Here is a 14,884-nt window from a genome sequence, read left to right as displayed (position 1 = left end):
TCTGGGATTTTCACGCAATTTTCAGCGGTCGTAGAGTCAACTGTCTTTTAAACACTCGGAAAGCTTCAAGGTGCTACTTGCCCCAGTTGGGGAGTAATGGATTTTTAAAGCAGAGGGCGCCCCTGGCTGACAACACCCAGTTCGAGCCCTAAGTTCAGTCGGCTGGCAAAAATCAGGATTTTCTGGGATTTTGACGCAATTTTCAGCGTTGGTAGAGTCAACTGTCTTCCATCGACTGGGAAAGTTCCAAGTAGCTACTCGCCCCAGTCGACGAGTCATGGGGTAGTAAATCAGGGGGCGCACCTGGCCCCAACCACCCAACCTCACTCGGCGGGCGCAAGCCAGAATTCCGCGGGATTTTCACGCCAATTTCCGCGCTAGTAGAGCAAACAGCCGCCGACTCAAGCGGCCACTAACTGGAAGCATGCAACACTAGCAACTCACCCAGCAGCAGGCTGTAGTCCATCAGATGCAGCTTGGTGAGGAAATCCACATCGGCAGTCAGCGTCTCCATCAGCTTGGCCTTGGCCTCCTCCCCGATGTACACCTGCAACACCCCCACACGCTCACTCCAAACCCGCCTCAATCTCAATCATCTACCTTCATCTGCTCGTTGACAAAATCGTTGTCCTTCAGCGTGGGCAGTTCCTTCTCGCGCTCCTTCTCCGACGCCTCCCGATCCACCGTGGAACCTGCCAACAGACCAATTCGGTCAGTCACCGCCCTCAAAAACCTCGCACTCTCCCACCTTTGAGGTCGAACTTCCGATGAGTGCTCAAGTGGTTGGAGAAAACGTTGCGCATCACCACAATATAGTGCTCCGCACTGTCCACCGTCAGCCTGTACATGCCCAGATATTGGGGCAGCAGCGTCTTGCCATGTCGCTCCACGATGTACTGGGGAAACAACGGTCAAATCGGGGCTATTTGAGGCCTCAAAGGCCACTTACTGGGTGATAGTGCTTGAGGAAGGAGTGCATTCGCTCCACCTCCTCACTCGTCATGGTCTTGATGATGAAAATCTTGTCGTAGCTCTGGTAGAGTTTGGCCCCACTTTTCCCCGTCGAGTCGTCGGGCAGCGGCTGCGACCTGGCCACCAAAAAGTGGGGTCTAGATTGATAAAAATCACTGAAGCTTTTACCTGGTGAGCGACTCTTTGTAGTCGAGATCGTCGATCCCAAACCGCTCCCGGATGTTCCGGAACACCATCGGGCAGTACTCCTTCACCTTGAAGTGCGACGGGAGATTCTCCCTGAAACCCACCCACAGTCAGCGCTGGCGCTCGGGGGGCGCAGCCCCTTTTGCTTACTTGTTGAACAGATGATTGTCGATTTTGATCTTGGAGTAGGCCCGAAAATCGTCCGGCAGCAGCATCACTGGTATGGTCACGTGCATCAGCTCGTTGATCTGCACAAAACTGGGGGCTCAGCCCTGCGCCTGCCACCCGCAGCCCGCCTACTCACCGTGTGATTGATGCCCCACATAAACACGCTCAGAAACGTCTCGTTCGCCCTGAACAGCTTCACCTTCTGATGCTTGACCCGAAAGTGCTTCTTCTTCAGCTTCGACTGCCCGCTGGAGCTCATGCTGGTGCGACTGTTTCGGGGGGCGCTTTCCAGGCTAAACCATCATCCACTCAGCCCGGAAAACCCGTTTGTTTATCTGCGACGGAGTCAGACGAAGTTTTCACTCGATCCACCACAACCACACCGTTGTTGATTGGAAGCCCCCAAAAAACGCCGAAAGGGGAACGTTTACGCCGTTGGCACCGTCCACACAGCGCCCTTTAAGCCCTATTTCCAGGCCCCGAAAAAACGCCCTCAAACCCACTCACTTTGACACTGTTGGGGTGTTTGACAGCGCCAACATAACCCTCAAAGGCTCACCTTAACCTCAAATTTCTGCCTGCGTGTTTGGTCCGCGATCTTCCTCAAATTCCAGTAAAAATGGCCTTAAGCGACGGAGCCAAGGAGCGCCTTTCCCTCGTGATCGAGCTGGTCAAGACGGTCTTCCATTACGGCTACATTCCTGCTGTGGTCTACCTGGGTAAGTTGTGGGGCTTGGAGGGCCTGGAATCAGCTAAAACCGCCCCAATTTGCAGGGTTCAAGCAGGGGGCCGAGCCTGGCATGCCCGAGATCGCCCTTAGCAAGTAAGTCGAGCCCCTGGGGCCCCGCGCAATGCCCAATCTTTTTCTCTTTCTAGCTTGCTGTGGTAGGACCAGAGGAGCACCAGGAAGGGAGCAGATGCTTAAAAATAAGTCCCATTTTGCAATGTTTACTGACACAATAGAAAGATAAACCATCAAACGACTGCTTACATTCATCACATTCAGGGCCCGGATGGGGCTGCGTCCAGCCCCAGCGGGCGGTAGCTGCGGTACCGGTTGCGCAGCAACTTCACGTAGAAACACCCTCCGATGCTGACGATGATCAGAACCAGCAGCACCACAGCCCTGCAATTGAGGGGCCCCCAGTTTCCCGCTGTCCAAACAAACCTTGCCCTTACCAGTAGTACCAAACTTGCACGGTTTCCTTGCAGCACTTGTTCTCGCCGCAGCAGTACTCGCTGTTCTCATCGCAGGTCCCAAACTCGCAATAGTCGGCGCAGCCCTAGAGCAACCCACGTGAGCAAGCAGCCCCGAGGGGGTCCCTGGGGACTCACCTTGGCGATTATCAGCAGGAGCACGCCGGCGGCCTGCCGCAGGGCAGGCATTTGCTGCAACGGGGCCCCGGGGGGCTCTGGACCTACTCAACCTGGTTCACTGACAACTAGAGGCCAGCGGAAGCACATAACCTGCAAACCCACAGGCTGTTGCCAGCTGGGCAGGTTTGGTTGGCAACGCGCAGCGTCCTAACCAAACATTTCCCCGTCAGAATGCAATCGCTCCGAGTGGTTTTCCGGCTGTTGGGGGCGCAGCCCCTTGCAGGCGCCCAGTGCCGAGCGGTGAAGCGCTGGGTGAGCCCCACCATGAGGGTGATAGTGCTCAGGAAGAAGGCGCTGGGGCCCCAGCCGGAGCAGCGGCGCTCCCAGTTCCTGGAGTGGAACGAGGAGGTGGAGCTGCGCTGCTTCTCCAAGCGGCTGGGCGAGGAGTTCGAGGGCAAAGCCCTGCGCGAAGCGTTCGTGCAGCCGGAGTGGGCCAACGTCCAGGAGTTCCAGGCCAGGCAGGCTGGTGAGTACCCACGAAACCCGCCCTTGGGGCCTAAAAGCCCCCATTTGCAGGCGACACTGCCTTTGAGCCCATTGCGCACAACCGGGAGCTGGCGGAAAACGGGGCCCAAATCATCTCCCAGACCATTCGGGGGGCGTACGCCCCCTCCTACCCATCTGACGTGGTGGAGGGCATCCACAGCCACTTGACTTCGCAGGAAATGCTGGCGCATGTGGGCAAGCACCTGGGCATCAAGGACCTGATCAAATCCCTGGTGAGTGGTGCAACTCCCCCGGTTGGGGCCCCTGTTGACTGCTGGTCCTTGCAGGAGTACCCCCCAGAGGAGCGAAGCCTAGCGGACACCTTCAGGGCCTTAGTGGGGGCCCTGGCGCTTTCCAGCCCCGCAGGGCGCGTGCAGAGATTCGTGGACGACTTCCTGCTGTGCCAGATGGTGGGCAAGGACGTGTACGACATCTGGGCGCCAGCGCAGCCCTACGAGTACATGCTGCGGCTGCTGCAGGCCAAGGGCGTGGAGCAGGTGGAGCCCCGCCTGTGCAACCAGAGCGCCAGCAACACGATTCTGGCCAACTTCCAAGTGGGGCTCTACGACGCCAAGAGCAAAACCTGCCTGGGCCTGGGTAAGTACCAGGACTCCCCAGGCTAAGGGGGGCACTGATTAAGCCCTGTTGTTTAGGCTGGGGCGAAAACATCAAAACTGCCAAGGAAACGGCCGCTTTGGACGCCATCCAGCGCCTCCATGCCAGTGATTAAAGCCCCATTTAGTTAAATGCCTTAGTTTAATTGCAATAGAGCCCCCTTTTCCTTACAAAATCAAGCAAATCACTTCTTTTTCTTGCTCTTGGTGGTGGAGGCGGCGTCGCCCTCGCGGGCCGGCTGCCAGTTGAGGGGCTTGCGCCGATACATCGGCCATGGGGGGATCGTTAGCTGCAAAAACCCACTTTACTCCCGGCGCTCTCTCAACTCACTCTCACTTACAATGCTGGCGAGAAAGAAGCCCGACGCCAGAATGTACACGGTCTGGGAGAACTGCTGGATGGCGTAGCCCCAAATCAGCCCCACGATCCCGAACAGGGTGATGATGATCCGGGAGAACTTTTCGGCGGCATGTTGCCCCTCGAAGTCCTACAGTGTCCACGTTAATTAACCCCCCCAAATTCGCCCAAACTACTTGCCATGTGCACGGGGATGCTCTTGAAGTAATCCATGGCGTCAGCAGCCAAAATAGGGGCGAAATTCCTTAAAAACACCAAAAACACAGTTTGTCTACGTATGTTTTTGTTGGACTGTCAACACGACACCCGCGCAACCTAACCTCAATCGAATTTGACTGCTGCCTGCCTAGAGGGCGCGCAGCCGGAAACGACGCCATGTTGAGTGACTGTCTTCTTGACGCCTGGTGACGGGGCTTCGGGCCGGTTTTTGCCCCCAAAAGGCGCAAAAGTTCGCGATTTTCCCCCCGAAAAGTGTTGCAAAGTGTTACCCCGACCCTCTTCAACAGTGGGGCAGGTTGCAACCACTTACCCGTCAGGGAGGGCAAGTGGGGGGCTCTTGGAGGGTCCCTGACCCTCCAGGGCCTGCTCAGGCCCCCTGGGGCAACGTTATTGCTTCAAACACCTTCGACAAAAGCTGCGAATCAACTGCGACCGAGTCTTCCGTTTCCTCTTGACGCCTGGTGAAGGGGCCCCCGCCGGAATGTTCCTGGAAAAAGCCCCAAAATGGGGGGCTTTGCCCGGTATGGTGCTGCCCAGCAGTTGAAGGTGAGTCCCAACTGCTTACCACTTGTTTGCTGCTTTTCGCAACCCTCCGACTAGCCTGCACATGTTCTGCGCCTAAACCGCTATTTTGTGACAAATGCGCCCTGTTAATGTCGCAAGCCGGGTATTTAATCCACGTCCCTGCGAATTTCGCCAGAAAAGTTGAGTTTTGCAAGGGCTTTTTGCACCGAAGCTGCCCTGAAAGCGCTCACATTCTTCGGGTTAAAACCGGCCCTGATGAGGGCCGATTTGGAAGCTTTAAAGTACCGAAGCACGCGCCCATTTTCTGCTTTTAGACGCAGGTTTTCTGTGCYAGAAGTTCCTGAAAACCCCCCAAACTAGMGCYGAATTTGCCCTGCAGGGGGTGGTTCTTGGGAATCCTCCCCACACTTTTTGCCCCAAATTKGGCCSYRWKGGAAAGSGCMSGTTTTCAGCGTTTGAACGCAGTTTTTRYCKGCCGKRAGATCAGKAMAGACGSARGWTGTTCRGTCSWWKGAAGCGCAGWYTTYGGGCTTTGCAAAGCATGTTTTACGTACGGGAAGGTCTTTTTTACACTCTCCACCCGCTGTTCACCTGAAAAACGCTGCCAATTTTTGGCCGATTTTGGGTTTTCAAACAGCCGAAGAAAGGGCCGGTTTAGATGGGCTGAAGGCAGGGTTTTGATGCCCAAAATTGGGACAATTGTGGAAGCCACAGCCCGACGTAGTCGGCAAAGTGCCCACATTTCACCTCAAAACGTCCCCAATTAAGAGCCGATTCTGGAATTCAAAGATAGTGAAGAAAGCCCAAGATTGCAGCTTCCGAAACTGCGTTTTGCCCTTCGAAAATTTTGAAAAATGCTGAAGCTGCAGCCGGACGAAGTTCGGAAAGTGTGTTTTCCTCATTCTGCGCCTGAAAACTTGTCCAATTTGGAAGTTCACAAACGCCTTTCCACGCACGCCTCTGTATAGAGGACTTTTTTGCCAATTAAGACCAGTTTCCCTTAACGTTCGCTGTGACCGCGCTGTTGCAGATTTTTCGATTTTTATCAGAAAATATTATAAAACTTTACTTTATTACTTAATACTTTCTGCGAAGCCCGGCTCTGTGGCGCAAGCTGTGAAGCCCACCGGCCGAACGTACCCGGGCGCTGTTGTCTCTGTCTGACGCATTACAGGCTCCGCGCGCGCGTGTCGCCGCCTCTCTCACACCAGGCTGAAAGCGAAGGTCAGGCGCACAGGGCTGGACTGGGTTTCCGAACCTTTGAGCTAAAGATCAGTTTTAGATTGATTTTTTTTTCGTAAACCGGGCTTTTTGACGGTAAACGCTAATCCTTGCGGGTGGCTAATGGCAACTGTTGCCAAAATTTCGGTTTCCAGTTAAGACTTTTATCAGTCAAATTCCGAACTTTTCCGTCGGTAAACGCGAAAAATGCCAAGAAAACAACGGCAAAAAGGGCTTTATTCCAAACAAACAACAACTTACAGTGGTAATATCACATAAAACAGCTTTCGGGGAGGTTTGTTTGTGTCGGGCAGCTACCAGGGCCTCCAAAAGGGCACGTTTTCGCACTCTTCCCCATTTTCCCGCAACAGCCACTCACTTACTCCAGTACTTTGAGTAGGCGTCCACCCCAAATCCTGCGGATTTTCGCAGAATTTCTGCTGCCAAAACCGCAATTGTTCCACGGCCAGTTCCAGAATATCGGCCTTTTCCAGCTTGGCGGTGCGGCGCTGAGCCCCCGGGCTCACCAGCAGGCGGGACTCCAACAGGAGCCCTTTAAGGGTGTCGAGGGTGTCGTTAATGCGCGCCCTGCGCAGCTTTTCCACCAGCGGTTTTCGGGTTTTCCGGCTTTCTGCTATCAGTTTGCGACCCATTTCGACTGTGTGGAACTCGGAAGGCAACAGACGATTTCGGGGCTGAGTTTGGGCTTTTTGTAGGGCCCCACTTAGTCCCAGTTCGCTTTGATGGCGCACCTGAAAGGATGGGCGGATTTTCGGCCCGATGCCAACGTGCGTATTCAAATCAGTCTTTTGGCCCTTTGCAGGTCCTCAAATCCTACCTGATACCCTGTGATTATCGTGTTTTGGGTGCATCGGAAGCAGCCAACGAACTTTCGTCAATGGACCGATCGGGGCGCTTTTTTAACGCTTTTTGGCCCTTTGCCTGCCATTGTTTGGGCGCCATTTTTCGGTTGGTCGAAAAACGAACTTTTGCGGATAAATTCCGCTTTTTCTGCGCTGGGTTCAGGCACTTCCGATGAGTGAAATCCGGATCGGAAGTTGGAAAAGCTGCGCTTTGATTGGCTTTTGGAAATTCCAAAATCGGACAATTTTTCCTTCAGTTTTGAAGATTTTTTTTGAGGACTGAAAACTGTTTTTCCACCGTTTTTAAATTGTTTTGACGCTAAATGTTTCACGGAGTACACATTTTTTGCATAAAAAGCTAGATATTCGTGCAAAAAATATAAATGTGTCTTCAAAACAAAAAAATGCCTCTGTTGATTATGGGGAAATTACGAAAACTCCCTTAAAAATCGAAAAATCCTCAGCAGCTCCCTAATTGGTCACTTGTCGAAACACCTATGCAGGATGAATTAAAATGTGATTATCCAAAAAAAGGATTTTTTACAATTTTTTCTTAAATTTTGCAACGGTTTTTAGAACATTTCTCAGTTTTTCGAAAAAAATATTGTTTGTAGCCGCTTTTATAGCTCGTGAACATTTTTTGAAGAATTTGTTTTTGCGTAACAAGCATGGCTTTCAAGCAATGTGTTAAAATGCGATTTTCCAAAAATAGTTTTTTTTAGATTTTTTCCTAAATTTTGTCACGGTTTTCAGAACATTTTTTAGCTGCTTTTTGGGCTCGTGAACGATTTCTGTAGAATCAATTTCTTCGTAAAATTCTTGGTTTTCGAGCAAAAAATTAAAATCTGATTTTCCAAAAAAAGTTTTTTTAGATTTTTTTCCTAAATTTTTTCACGGTTTTCGAATCATTTTTTAGCTGCTTTCTGAGCTCGTGAACGATGTCCGCACAATCAATTTTTTCCTAAAATTCTTTCCAAAAAACATTTTTTTTTTCAAACATTTTGCAACGGTTTTGAAAATATTGTTCGTAGTTGCTTTTTAAGCTGGTGAACTATTTTTGAAGAATACATTTTTTTGCTAAATTGTTGGTTTTCGAGCAAAAAATTAAAATGTGATTTTCCAAAAAAATTGCGACGGTTTTGAAAACATTGTTCGTAGCTGCTTTTTGAGCTCGTGAGCAATTTTTGAAGAATTAATTTCTTCGTAAAATTATTCGTTTCGACCAAAAAATTTAAATGTAATTTTCCAAAAAATATTTTTTTTCCCAAAAATTTTGCAACGGTTTTGAAAATATTGTTCGTAGATGCTTTTTCAGCTCGTAAACAATTTTTGAAGAAGATTTTTGTTTGTAAAATTCTTGGTTTTCGAGCAAAAAATTAAAAAGTGATTTTCCAAAAAGGGTTTTTTCCAAAAAATTTGCAACGGTTTTGAAAATATTGCTCGTACTTGCATTTTTAGCTGGTGAACAATTTTTGAAGATTTAATTTTTTCGTAAAATTCTTGGTGTTCGAGCAAAAAATTAAAAAGTGATTTTACAAAAACGGTTTTTTTCCAAAAATTTTGCAACGCCTTTGAAAATATTGTTCGTAGCTGCTTTTTGAGCTCGTGAACAATTTTTGACGAATACATTTTTTCCTGCGTAAAATTCTTGGTTTTCGCAAAATATATTTTCGTATTTTTCGAAATTCTCCGGGTAATTTATGTGGGAAAAACCAAAAAACCCAAACACTCTTAAAGCGCCCCGCTGCAGCTCTGTGATTCGCCACTTTAGAAAAAAGGCAACATTACTTCGGCGTGCGCCACAGCGCCTCTATCCAGCAGTGTTGCCAGAAATCCTCCCCAACTTTTCGATTATAAGTTCTTGGCATTTAAAAAAAAAAAAAAATTTGCTGCCTCTCAGGCACGCTCTGGACATTCGGCACATTTTGGCAACAGTCAATTTTGTCTAAAAATTCCCGGTTGTCCAGGAAAAATATCAAACGTCCTACTCACACCCATTACGCACCCAAGTGAGCCAACCTTCCAAATCCCCCCAGGAAAACCACCATTTGTCCATCCTCAATGTTTATTAGGATTTTTTAAATATTTGTATATATATTTATATATGTACAACACACAGAATCCATATAGTCTTAAGTACAATGTTTAGTACACTTTACACTGGTAAATAGTGGGGGGCGCCAGCCCGATAATTTACAGAATAAACATTCAAATTTTCAACAAAAACATATCTATATATCACAAAACCGAGTTCCTTAACTTTACAGTGTTGCCACCTATTACCGCTTTAAATATGTATGTACATGCAGAAGAGATGATGTTTATATAGCAGGATATAGATGTATGTACAAAAGGGGGGCGGGGACTATTTTCGTTTGACAACAATGGAGGAACGTTTTGATTTTTGCGGCAGCGCCACCTTCAGGCTGAGTATACGGGTATATCAGGCTCAATCATATAGCGTATACGCTGAAGGTGCCCCTTTAATGGGGTGAGGTAGCGGGCAATTGTACAATAATCCCCTTGGTTTTTGTACAATTTTCGTTCGACTAACACTAGCCCCCGAATGGGGGTAAAAAGTACCTAAATCTGCATCTACGGTGGAAAGACTTGGTAGCGACCGCCCTCAGTTTGCGGGCCATAAAATGTTCACTAATTAATCGGGAAGGGCTGGGGGACGCCGAAGTGTCGCCGGAGTGACGCCGGAGTGATGCCGGAGTGATGCCGGAGTGACGCCGGAGTGATGCCGGAGTGACGCCAAAGTAAAGCAGGTCTTCCGGTTCCTCACGCCCTCCAACTTCGAAGGAAACGAGCGGTTTTTACCGCACTTTGCCCGATCGGCAATTGCGGGATCGTTGGCGACGGGCGCCGCACAGAATGCGCTTGAACGCCTGGCGAAACTCCGGATTGAAGATCGTGTAGATGACCGGATTCAGCGTCGAGTTGAAGTAGCCGAGCCACAGCGCAAAGCTCATGATGAACTCGCTGATGGTGCAGGCGGCGCCACAGAGCGGCATCAGCAGCGCCAGAATGAAGAACGGCAGCCAGCACATCACGAAAGCGCCGGTTATGATTGCCAGCGTTTTGGCCGCCTTCCGCTCCCGTTTCGCCTCCAGGCTCTCTTTCTTGTCCCGGCGGGACTGCGTGTGTTTGTCCCGCGGCACACTAAGCGCCGCTCGGGACGCGCGCTCTTTCTGCTGGACTTCTGCCTGCAAAATCGCACATTAATCACGCCAGGCCGCGAGTAACTCAGTGTTGGCGCAGTGGTTGCTGCGCCAACTCAGTGCGCCGGCACAGTAACTCAGCCGCGTTGCTGGGACTGAGTGCTGACACATTAGCGCGCAGATATTTTGGGAGATTATTTTCATTCAGTTTGTGACAAACGTCTGATTAAAAAAAAAAATCTGGCCGAATTTTCATCCGAATTTTTCAGGTGAAGAAGCCTGAGGATGGGTTATTTTCGAGATCTGTCCTGCTGTTTCGGGCAGTTTTCGTTGCCTTCGACCACTAAGGCCTGCACAGTGAAGTTTGACCGCGATTTGATTTGGCACAAATTCCCTAAATTGGGGAATTTTTTTCCGAAAATTAGCCCGCAATTCCAAAAACATCCAGTAACTCGCTTATTCGGCCATTCAGGTGAAAAGTCAACATCGGCTTTTTTGGGCGCGTTGTCCTCCTCTGTCCAGCGGCGTGTCCAGAATGTTTCCAACGTTTTTAGTTTTCTAAATTTTGAAGTTTTGTTCAATTTTTTGGTGGCTATAAGCTGCGAAAGGACAACCTCAACTTAAAAATTCGTCAAAAGTTTGCACAAAATGCCACTCAACGCCTAATTGGGTAGTCCATTACGGACACTTTATCACACAAACCTGCGTAAGAAGAACCTTTGTCAAGGCTCGTGGTTGGGAGTAACTGACCTATGAAAATGAGTCTTCAGGTTGGTGGCCATAAGCTGCGAAAGGACAACCTCAACTTAAAAATTCGGCAAAAGTTTGCACGAAAGGCCACTCAACGCCTAATTGGGTCGTCAACTTAGGACACTTTACCACACAAACCTGCGGGACATTCCCCAAAAGTGCGCCGAAACTCCAAGAATGTCCTTTGGAGGAAAAGCAAATATAAACTTTTTATATTGTTCGCCCACGAGGTTTGAGCAATTGATGTGAAAACCCCCACTGTGCGGCCGGCGCGGTCCAAAGCCAAGTGCAGGGGGAGGAGCTCGACGCAAGCCCCGCCCCCACATACCTTGTGGCCGCTATTGGTCGACGACTTGTCCGGCGAAAGACTACTGGACACGATCAGCACCTGGTGGGGCGTGCCCTCGCCAGTGGGCGGCCTGGATATGGTGAACGCGGTGGTTTCCTCCTGGAAACCCTCAATTAGTCCCCACAATCACACGCAGACAGTCACCCACCTCCTGGTCGTTGCTGCTGGTGGGCTCCTCATGCTCCTCCAGCATCTCCATGGTGGTGGTCGACTGGCCCTCCATCATCACCAGCGAGCTGACCAGCGCCTCCGCCGACGGGTTCTTCTCCGCCGACTTCTTCACGCGCAGGAACCGGCGCTTGCCCAGGAACGTGCTGGTCAGCCTGAGGTAGACGATTCTACAATTTCCGTGCAGCCTCTGTCAGCCTCACCCACACTCACCGGCTGTTGTTGTTCGTTTTCTCGCTGGTCTGGACGTTCTGCTGCTTCAGCTCGCGTCGCCTGCGGATGCGGTTGCGGGCCGCCTGGAAGATCTTCCAGTAGAGCGCGAAGATCACCAGCAGCGGCACGTAGAAGGTGGAGCTGGTGGCGAAGATCTGGTACTTGACGTCCTGGCTGACCAGGCACTGTTTCTTCACCTCGATCCGGTAGAGGTACTCCGGGTCCTTGAACTGGGGGATCTGGGGGGCGAGGGAGACCACCAGAGCGATCACCCAGATGATCACGATCATCACCCCGATGCGCTGACTGTTGCGCATGTGGATGTAGTCCACGTTGGTCACCGCCCAGTACCTGCGCATTCGTCCCCATCTGGGCCACTGCGTTTAGGGGGGCGCAGACTCACCTGTCCAGGGCGATCGCCACCAAATGGAGAATGGAGGCGGTGCAGCAGAGCACGTCGATCGAGGTCCACATGTCGCACAGCTCGGGCCCCATGATCCAGTTGATGTTCACCTGGAACCAACCGAATTCACCTTGACACCCGCGATCAGTCAACGTCACTTCCCCCCCCCAACTGGCAAAATGCTGTTCGGCTACTCGGTCACGCAAAATGCCGGCGAAGCGGCGGAAGAGCTGCCGAACAACGAGGCGGAATTCTTCAACGCCAAGACTTTCCTGCAAACGGCCAGCGGCAACACCGGCGACAACCTCTACGACCACCTGACCGAGGTGCTCAACCGGATCCTGGCGGAGCGGCCCGAGAATGTGATCGACTTCTTCGAGGAGTACAGCCGCAAGGTGAAGGAGCGCCGCTACCGCCCGCTGACCGACCGTTTGGAGGACTGCTACATCACGCCCGCCGCCTTCGAGCTCGCCTCCCACATGCTGAGGGCGCTGCGCCCGCTGCCAGCCCCCGCCCCCTCCACCTTGGACCCGGAGGACCTGGAGCTGGCCGACATGTCCAGGAACAACCTGCTGGAGATGCTCTTCTATCTGGAACAGGCGGGGCTGGGCCTGCCCCGGCCGGAGATGGTCTTTGTCATGCTGTCCATGAGGCAGCTGGTGGCGGCCAAGCCGATCGCCTCCATCCGCTTCTGGGGGAAGGTCCTGGGGACCTTCCAGAACTACCTGGTGCTGGAGGCGGAGCTGAAGGAGGAGGAGTATGTGCGGCGGAACGAGGAGTTTGCGGAGCAAACCGCCCAGCTGCCCAGCGCCCCGATGAGCCAGCTGGACGAGGCGCTGGCCCACCTGTCCCTGGCGGGAGAAGGGGCAACTTCCAAAGTCCCCAGGGCCCTGCCGGCGGAGCCCCAGATCCACTTCCTGCCTCCGGCGGAGGCCCCCATGGAGCCCTCGGGCGTGGGCCTCAACAAGAAGGCCTACTTCGTGTGCCCCGGGATAGGGGAGCCCTGGACCGAGCTGCCGGACGTCTCCCCACAACAGGCAACCTCGCAACTCCCACCCCCCCCAGTTCCTTTTAAACCCCATTCCAGATCCGAGTGGCGCGCCAGATCCACAAGGCCTTCAGCGGACGGTTGGACACGCCCATCCAGACCCACCCAGAGTTCCCCGGCCAGGAGAGGCACCTGCTCAGGGCGCAGATTGCCAGGATCTCCTCGGCCACCCTGGTGGCCCCTCTGGGGTTCTACACCTTCGGCGCAGAGGAGCTGGGGGAGGGCGCCGAAGAGGAGGAGGAGGAGGTAACTGTGCAGCGGTACTACCACTSCAACAGGGTTGAGCATGCGTTCCCTGCTGCAGGCAGCAGGTGGGGAGCCGAAAACCGTCTACAGCCCCAACCCCCACTACCAGCCCCCCGCCCTGAAGGATCTCCTGGACTCGTCCATGTCGTTCTGGGTGCACACGGCGCCCTACATTCTGCCGCAGGGCAGGACCAGCTGGTGGGCGGAGCCCCAACCGTACAGGGTGTCCCCATGAGGGGACACCCTGTAGGGGGCAGCTAAAAGTAACCTGCCCCTATACCAGGTGGAACCCCGGGCCCGACCTGGAGGGCGCGGGCGATGAGGAGGACGAGGGCGAGCAACTGGGCGAGGAGGAGCAGGAGGAGGAGCCGAAAGCCACGCGGGTGGAGCCGGAAAGCGGGCCGCCCCTTCTCACGCCCCTCTCGGAGGACGCCTCCCTGGAGACCACCAATCCGTGGACGGTGCGCCCCACCGCCAGCGTTCTGGACATGTTCTCCTTGGCGGTGGTGCGCTCCAACCTGTGGCCTGGCGGCCACGCCCTTGCCACGCCCACCAGCGGCTTCTACAACGTCTACATAGGCGACGGGCTGAAGTACATGCAGACCAACTTCACGCCGCTGCCTCTGCCTGCTGTGCAGCAGGAGTATCCGGTGGGGCCGGAGGTTCTGGAGGTGTTGGACCCGTCCGGGCAGGAGGAGGAGCAGTGGCGCATCGACCACTTGCCCAAGCCGAAACTGCAGCTGGGAGAGGGAGGCGAGGAGGCCGAGCCCGAGCAGGAGGAGGAGGAGGAGGATGAGGAAGAGGACGACGAGGACTAGTTTTTATGGAAAACTGCAGTTGTTGTGTTACGTTAATAAATAACTTGCGTTGTGGGCCGCCACTGTTCTGGATCGAATCTGGATAAGGGCTCATAAATAGTGCGCATTATGGACGCAACGTTTCAAGAGGCGCAACTGTTGAATTTTCATTTGGCCAGGCGCAAAAATGCCGGGACGGGGCCATATTTTACTGGCGAGTGCCTTGAGGGGTTTGCGGATGATTTGAGGCTGTGTTTTTGCCTCCTGGTGGTCCGAAAGCAGGCAAAATGCGATTTTTGCCTGCGAAACTAGCGGATTAAGTTGCGTTGTTAAAGCCCCCAAGTCAAAAAAATCTTCAAAGGCTCTTGCAAAAATTGCCAGTCGCACGCCTGATTGAGGACGAGCTCTTGAAGAGAACGCGGGTAAAGTGACCTTAGCAAAGGCTCCAGATGGGCAGTTGCTGGCCATCGAACGTGAGCCTTCGGGCTAATAACAACGAGCTCTTAGAGGATCGAGAGAACTTAAAAATTCGCCAAAGGCCCGCGAAAAAAGCCGCTAAAGGCTCAACTGTCCCAACCATTAAACGGTGCTAAAGCGACCTTTGCCCAGGCTCTAGATTGGGAGTGACTGACCTTGGAAAGTGAGTCTGCAGGTTGGTGGCCATTAGCTGCCAAAAGACAACGTCAACTCAAAAATTCCCCAAAGGTTTCCAAGAAAGGCCACCCAAAGCTCAATCGGGCTGTCAATTAAAGACACT

The 14,884-nt window shown here is 52.5% G+C and overlaps 6 protein-coding genes across 7 annotated transcripts in view; 3 read left to right on the top strand and 3 right to left on the bottom strand.

Annotated features, from left to right (window-relative positions):
• LOC109534035 (phosphatidylinositol 5-phosphate 4-kinase type-2 alpha) overlaps positions 1–1,771 on the bottom strand; it is a 3,819-nt gene extending 2,048 nt beyond the window's left edge. For both annotated transcript variants that reach the window (XM_048663101.1, XM_048663102.1), the window contains exons 1-7: positions 1,463–1,771; positions 1,309–1,406; positions 1,141–1,251; positions 950–1,088; positions 749–896; positions 601–692; positions 445–547 (exon numbers count right to left, since the gene is read on the bottom strand). In XM_048663101.1, the coding sequence (XP_048519058.1) occupies positions 445–547; positions 601–692; positions 749–896; positions 950–1,088; positions 1,141–1,251; positions 1,309–1,406; positions 1,463–1,585 (814 nt within the window). In that variant the 5' untranslated portion in view covers positions 1,586–1,771. The remainder of the gene's footprint in view (positions 1–444; positions 548–600; positions 693–748; positions 897–949; positions 1,089–1,140; positions 1,252–1,308; positions 1,407–1,462) is intronic.
• A 118-nt stretch (positions 1,772–1,889) lies between these two features.
• On the top strand, positions 1,890–2,306 carry LOC109534036 (mitochondrial import receptor subunit TOM7 homolog). Its single transcript, XM_019899584.2, has 3 exons — positions 1,890–2,045; positions 2,101–2,149; positions 2,203–2,306. Exons 1-3 carry the CDS (start codon positions 1,946–1,948, stop codon positions 2,213–2,215), a joined length of 162 nt encoding a protein of 53 aa, XP_019755143.1. The 5' UTR covers positions 1,890–1,945; the 3' UTR covers positions 2,216–2,306.
• Positions 2,307–2,791: 485 nt separating this feature from the next.
• LOC109534033 (39S ribosomal protein L44, mitochondrial) lies at positions 2,792–3,936 on the top strand. The gene is made up of 4 exons (XM_019899581.2): positions 2,792–3,169; positions 3,220–3,422; positions 3,477–3,786; positions 3,843–3,936. Exons 1-4 carry the CDS (start codon positions 2,875–2,877, stop codon positions 3,917–3,919), a joined length of 885 nt encoding a protein of 294 aa, XP_019755140.2. The 5' UTR covers positions 2,792–2,874; the 3' UTR covers positions 3,920–3,936.
• On the bottom strand, positions 3,927–4,495 carry LOC109534034 (signal peptidase complex subunit 1). Its single transcript, XM_019899582.2, has 3 exons — positions 4,342–4,495; positions 4,145–4,291; positions 3,927–4,093 (listed from the first exon to the last, which is right to left on the bottom strand). The coding sequence occupies exons 1-3, from the start codon at positions 4,372–4,374 to the stop codon at positions 3,989–3,991; spliced, it is 285 nt and encodes a 94-aa protein (XP_019755141.1). The 5' UTR covers positions 4,375–4,495; the 3' UTR covers positions 3,927–3,988.
• Positions 4,496–9,045: 4,550 nt separating this feature from the next.
• Positions 9,046–12,146, bottom strand: LOC109534041 (5-hydroxytryptamine receptor; the record flags this gene model as incomplete). The annotated part of the gene is given in 5 exon segments (XM_048662920.1): positions 9,046–10,198; positions 11,232–11,351; positions 11,401–11,590; positions 11,634–11,984; positions 12,037–12,146. Coding segments are annotated over 5 exon segments (1,161 nt in total), but the record flags the coding sequence as incomplete, so codon positions are not given.
• A 15-nt stretch (positions 12,147–12,161) lies between these two features.
• LOC109534040 (radial spoke head protein 6 homolog A) lies at positions 12,162–14,206 on the top strand. The gene is made up of 4 exons (XM_048662918.1): positions 12,162–13,073; positions 13,124–13,330; positions 13,389–13,528; positions 13,614–14,206. The coding sequence occupies exons 1-4, from the start codon at positions 12,216–12,218 to the stop codon at positions 14,146–14,148; spliced, it is 1,740 nt and encodes a 579-aa protein (XP_048518875.1). The 5' UTR covers positions 12,162–12,215; the 3' UTR covers positions 14,149–14,206.
• The last annotated feature ends 678 nt before the right edge of the window (positions 14,207–14,884 follow it).

This window comes from Dendroctonus ponderosae, unplaced genomic scaffold (genome assembly GCF_020466585.1).
Source record: "Dendroctonus ponderosae isolate FM_Combo_2020 unplaced genomic scaffold, Dpon_F_20191213v2 Dpon_F_20191213_12, whole genome shotgun sequence".
In the NCBI taxonomy this organism is placed as follows: Eukaryota; Metazoa; Arthropoda; class Insecta; order Coleoptera; family Curculionidae; genus Dendroctonus; species Dendroctonus ponderosae.
Note: the sequence above shows the minus strand (reverse complement) of the source record. Positions and strands in the feature narration are given on the sequence as shown.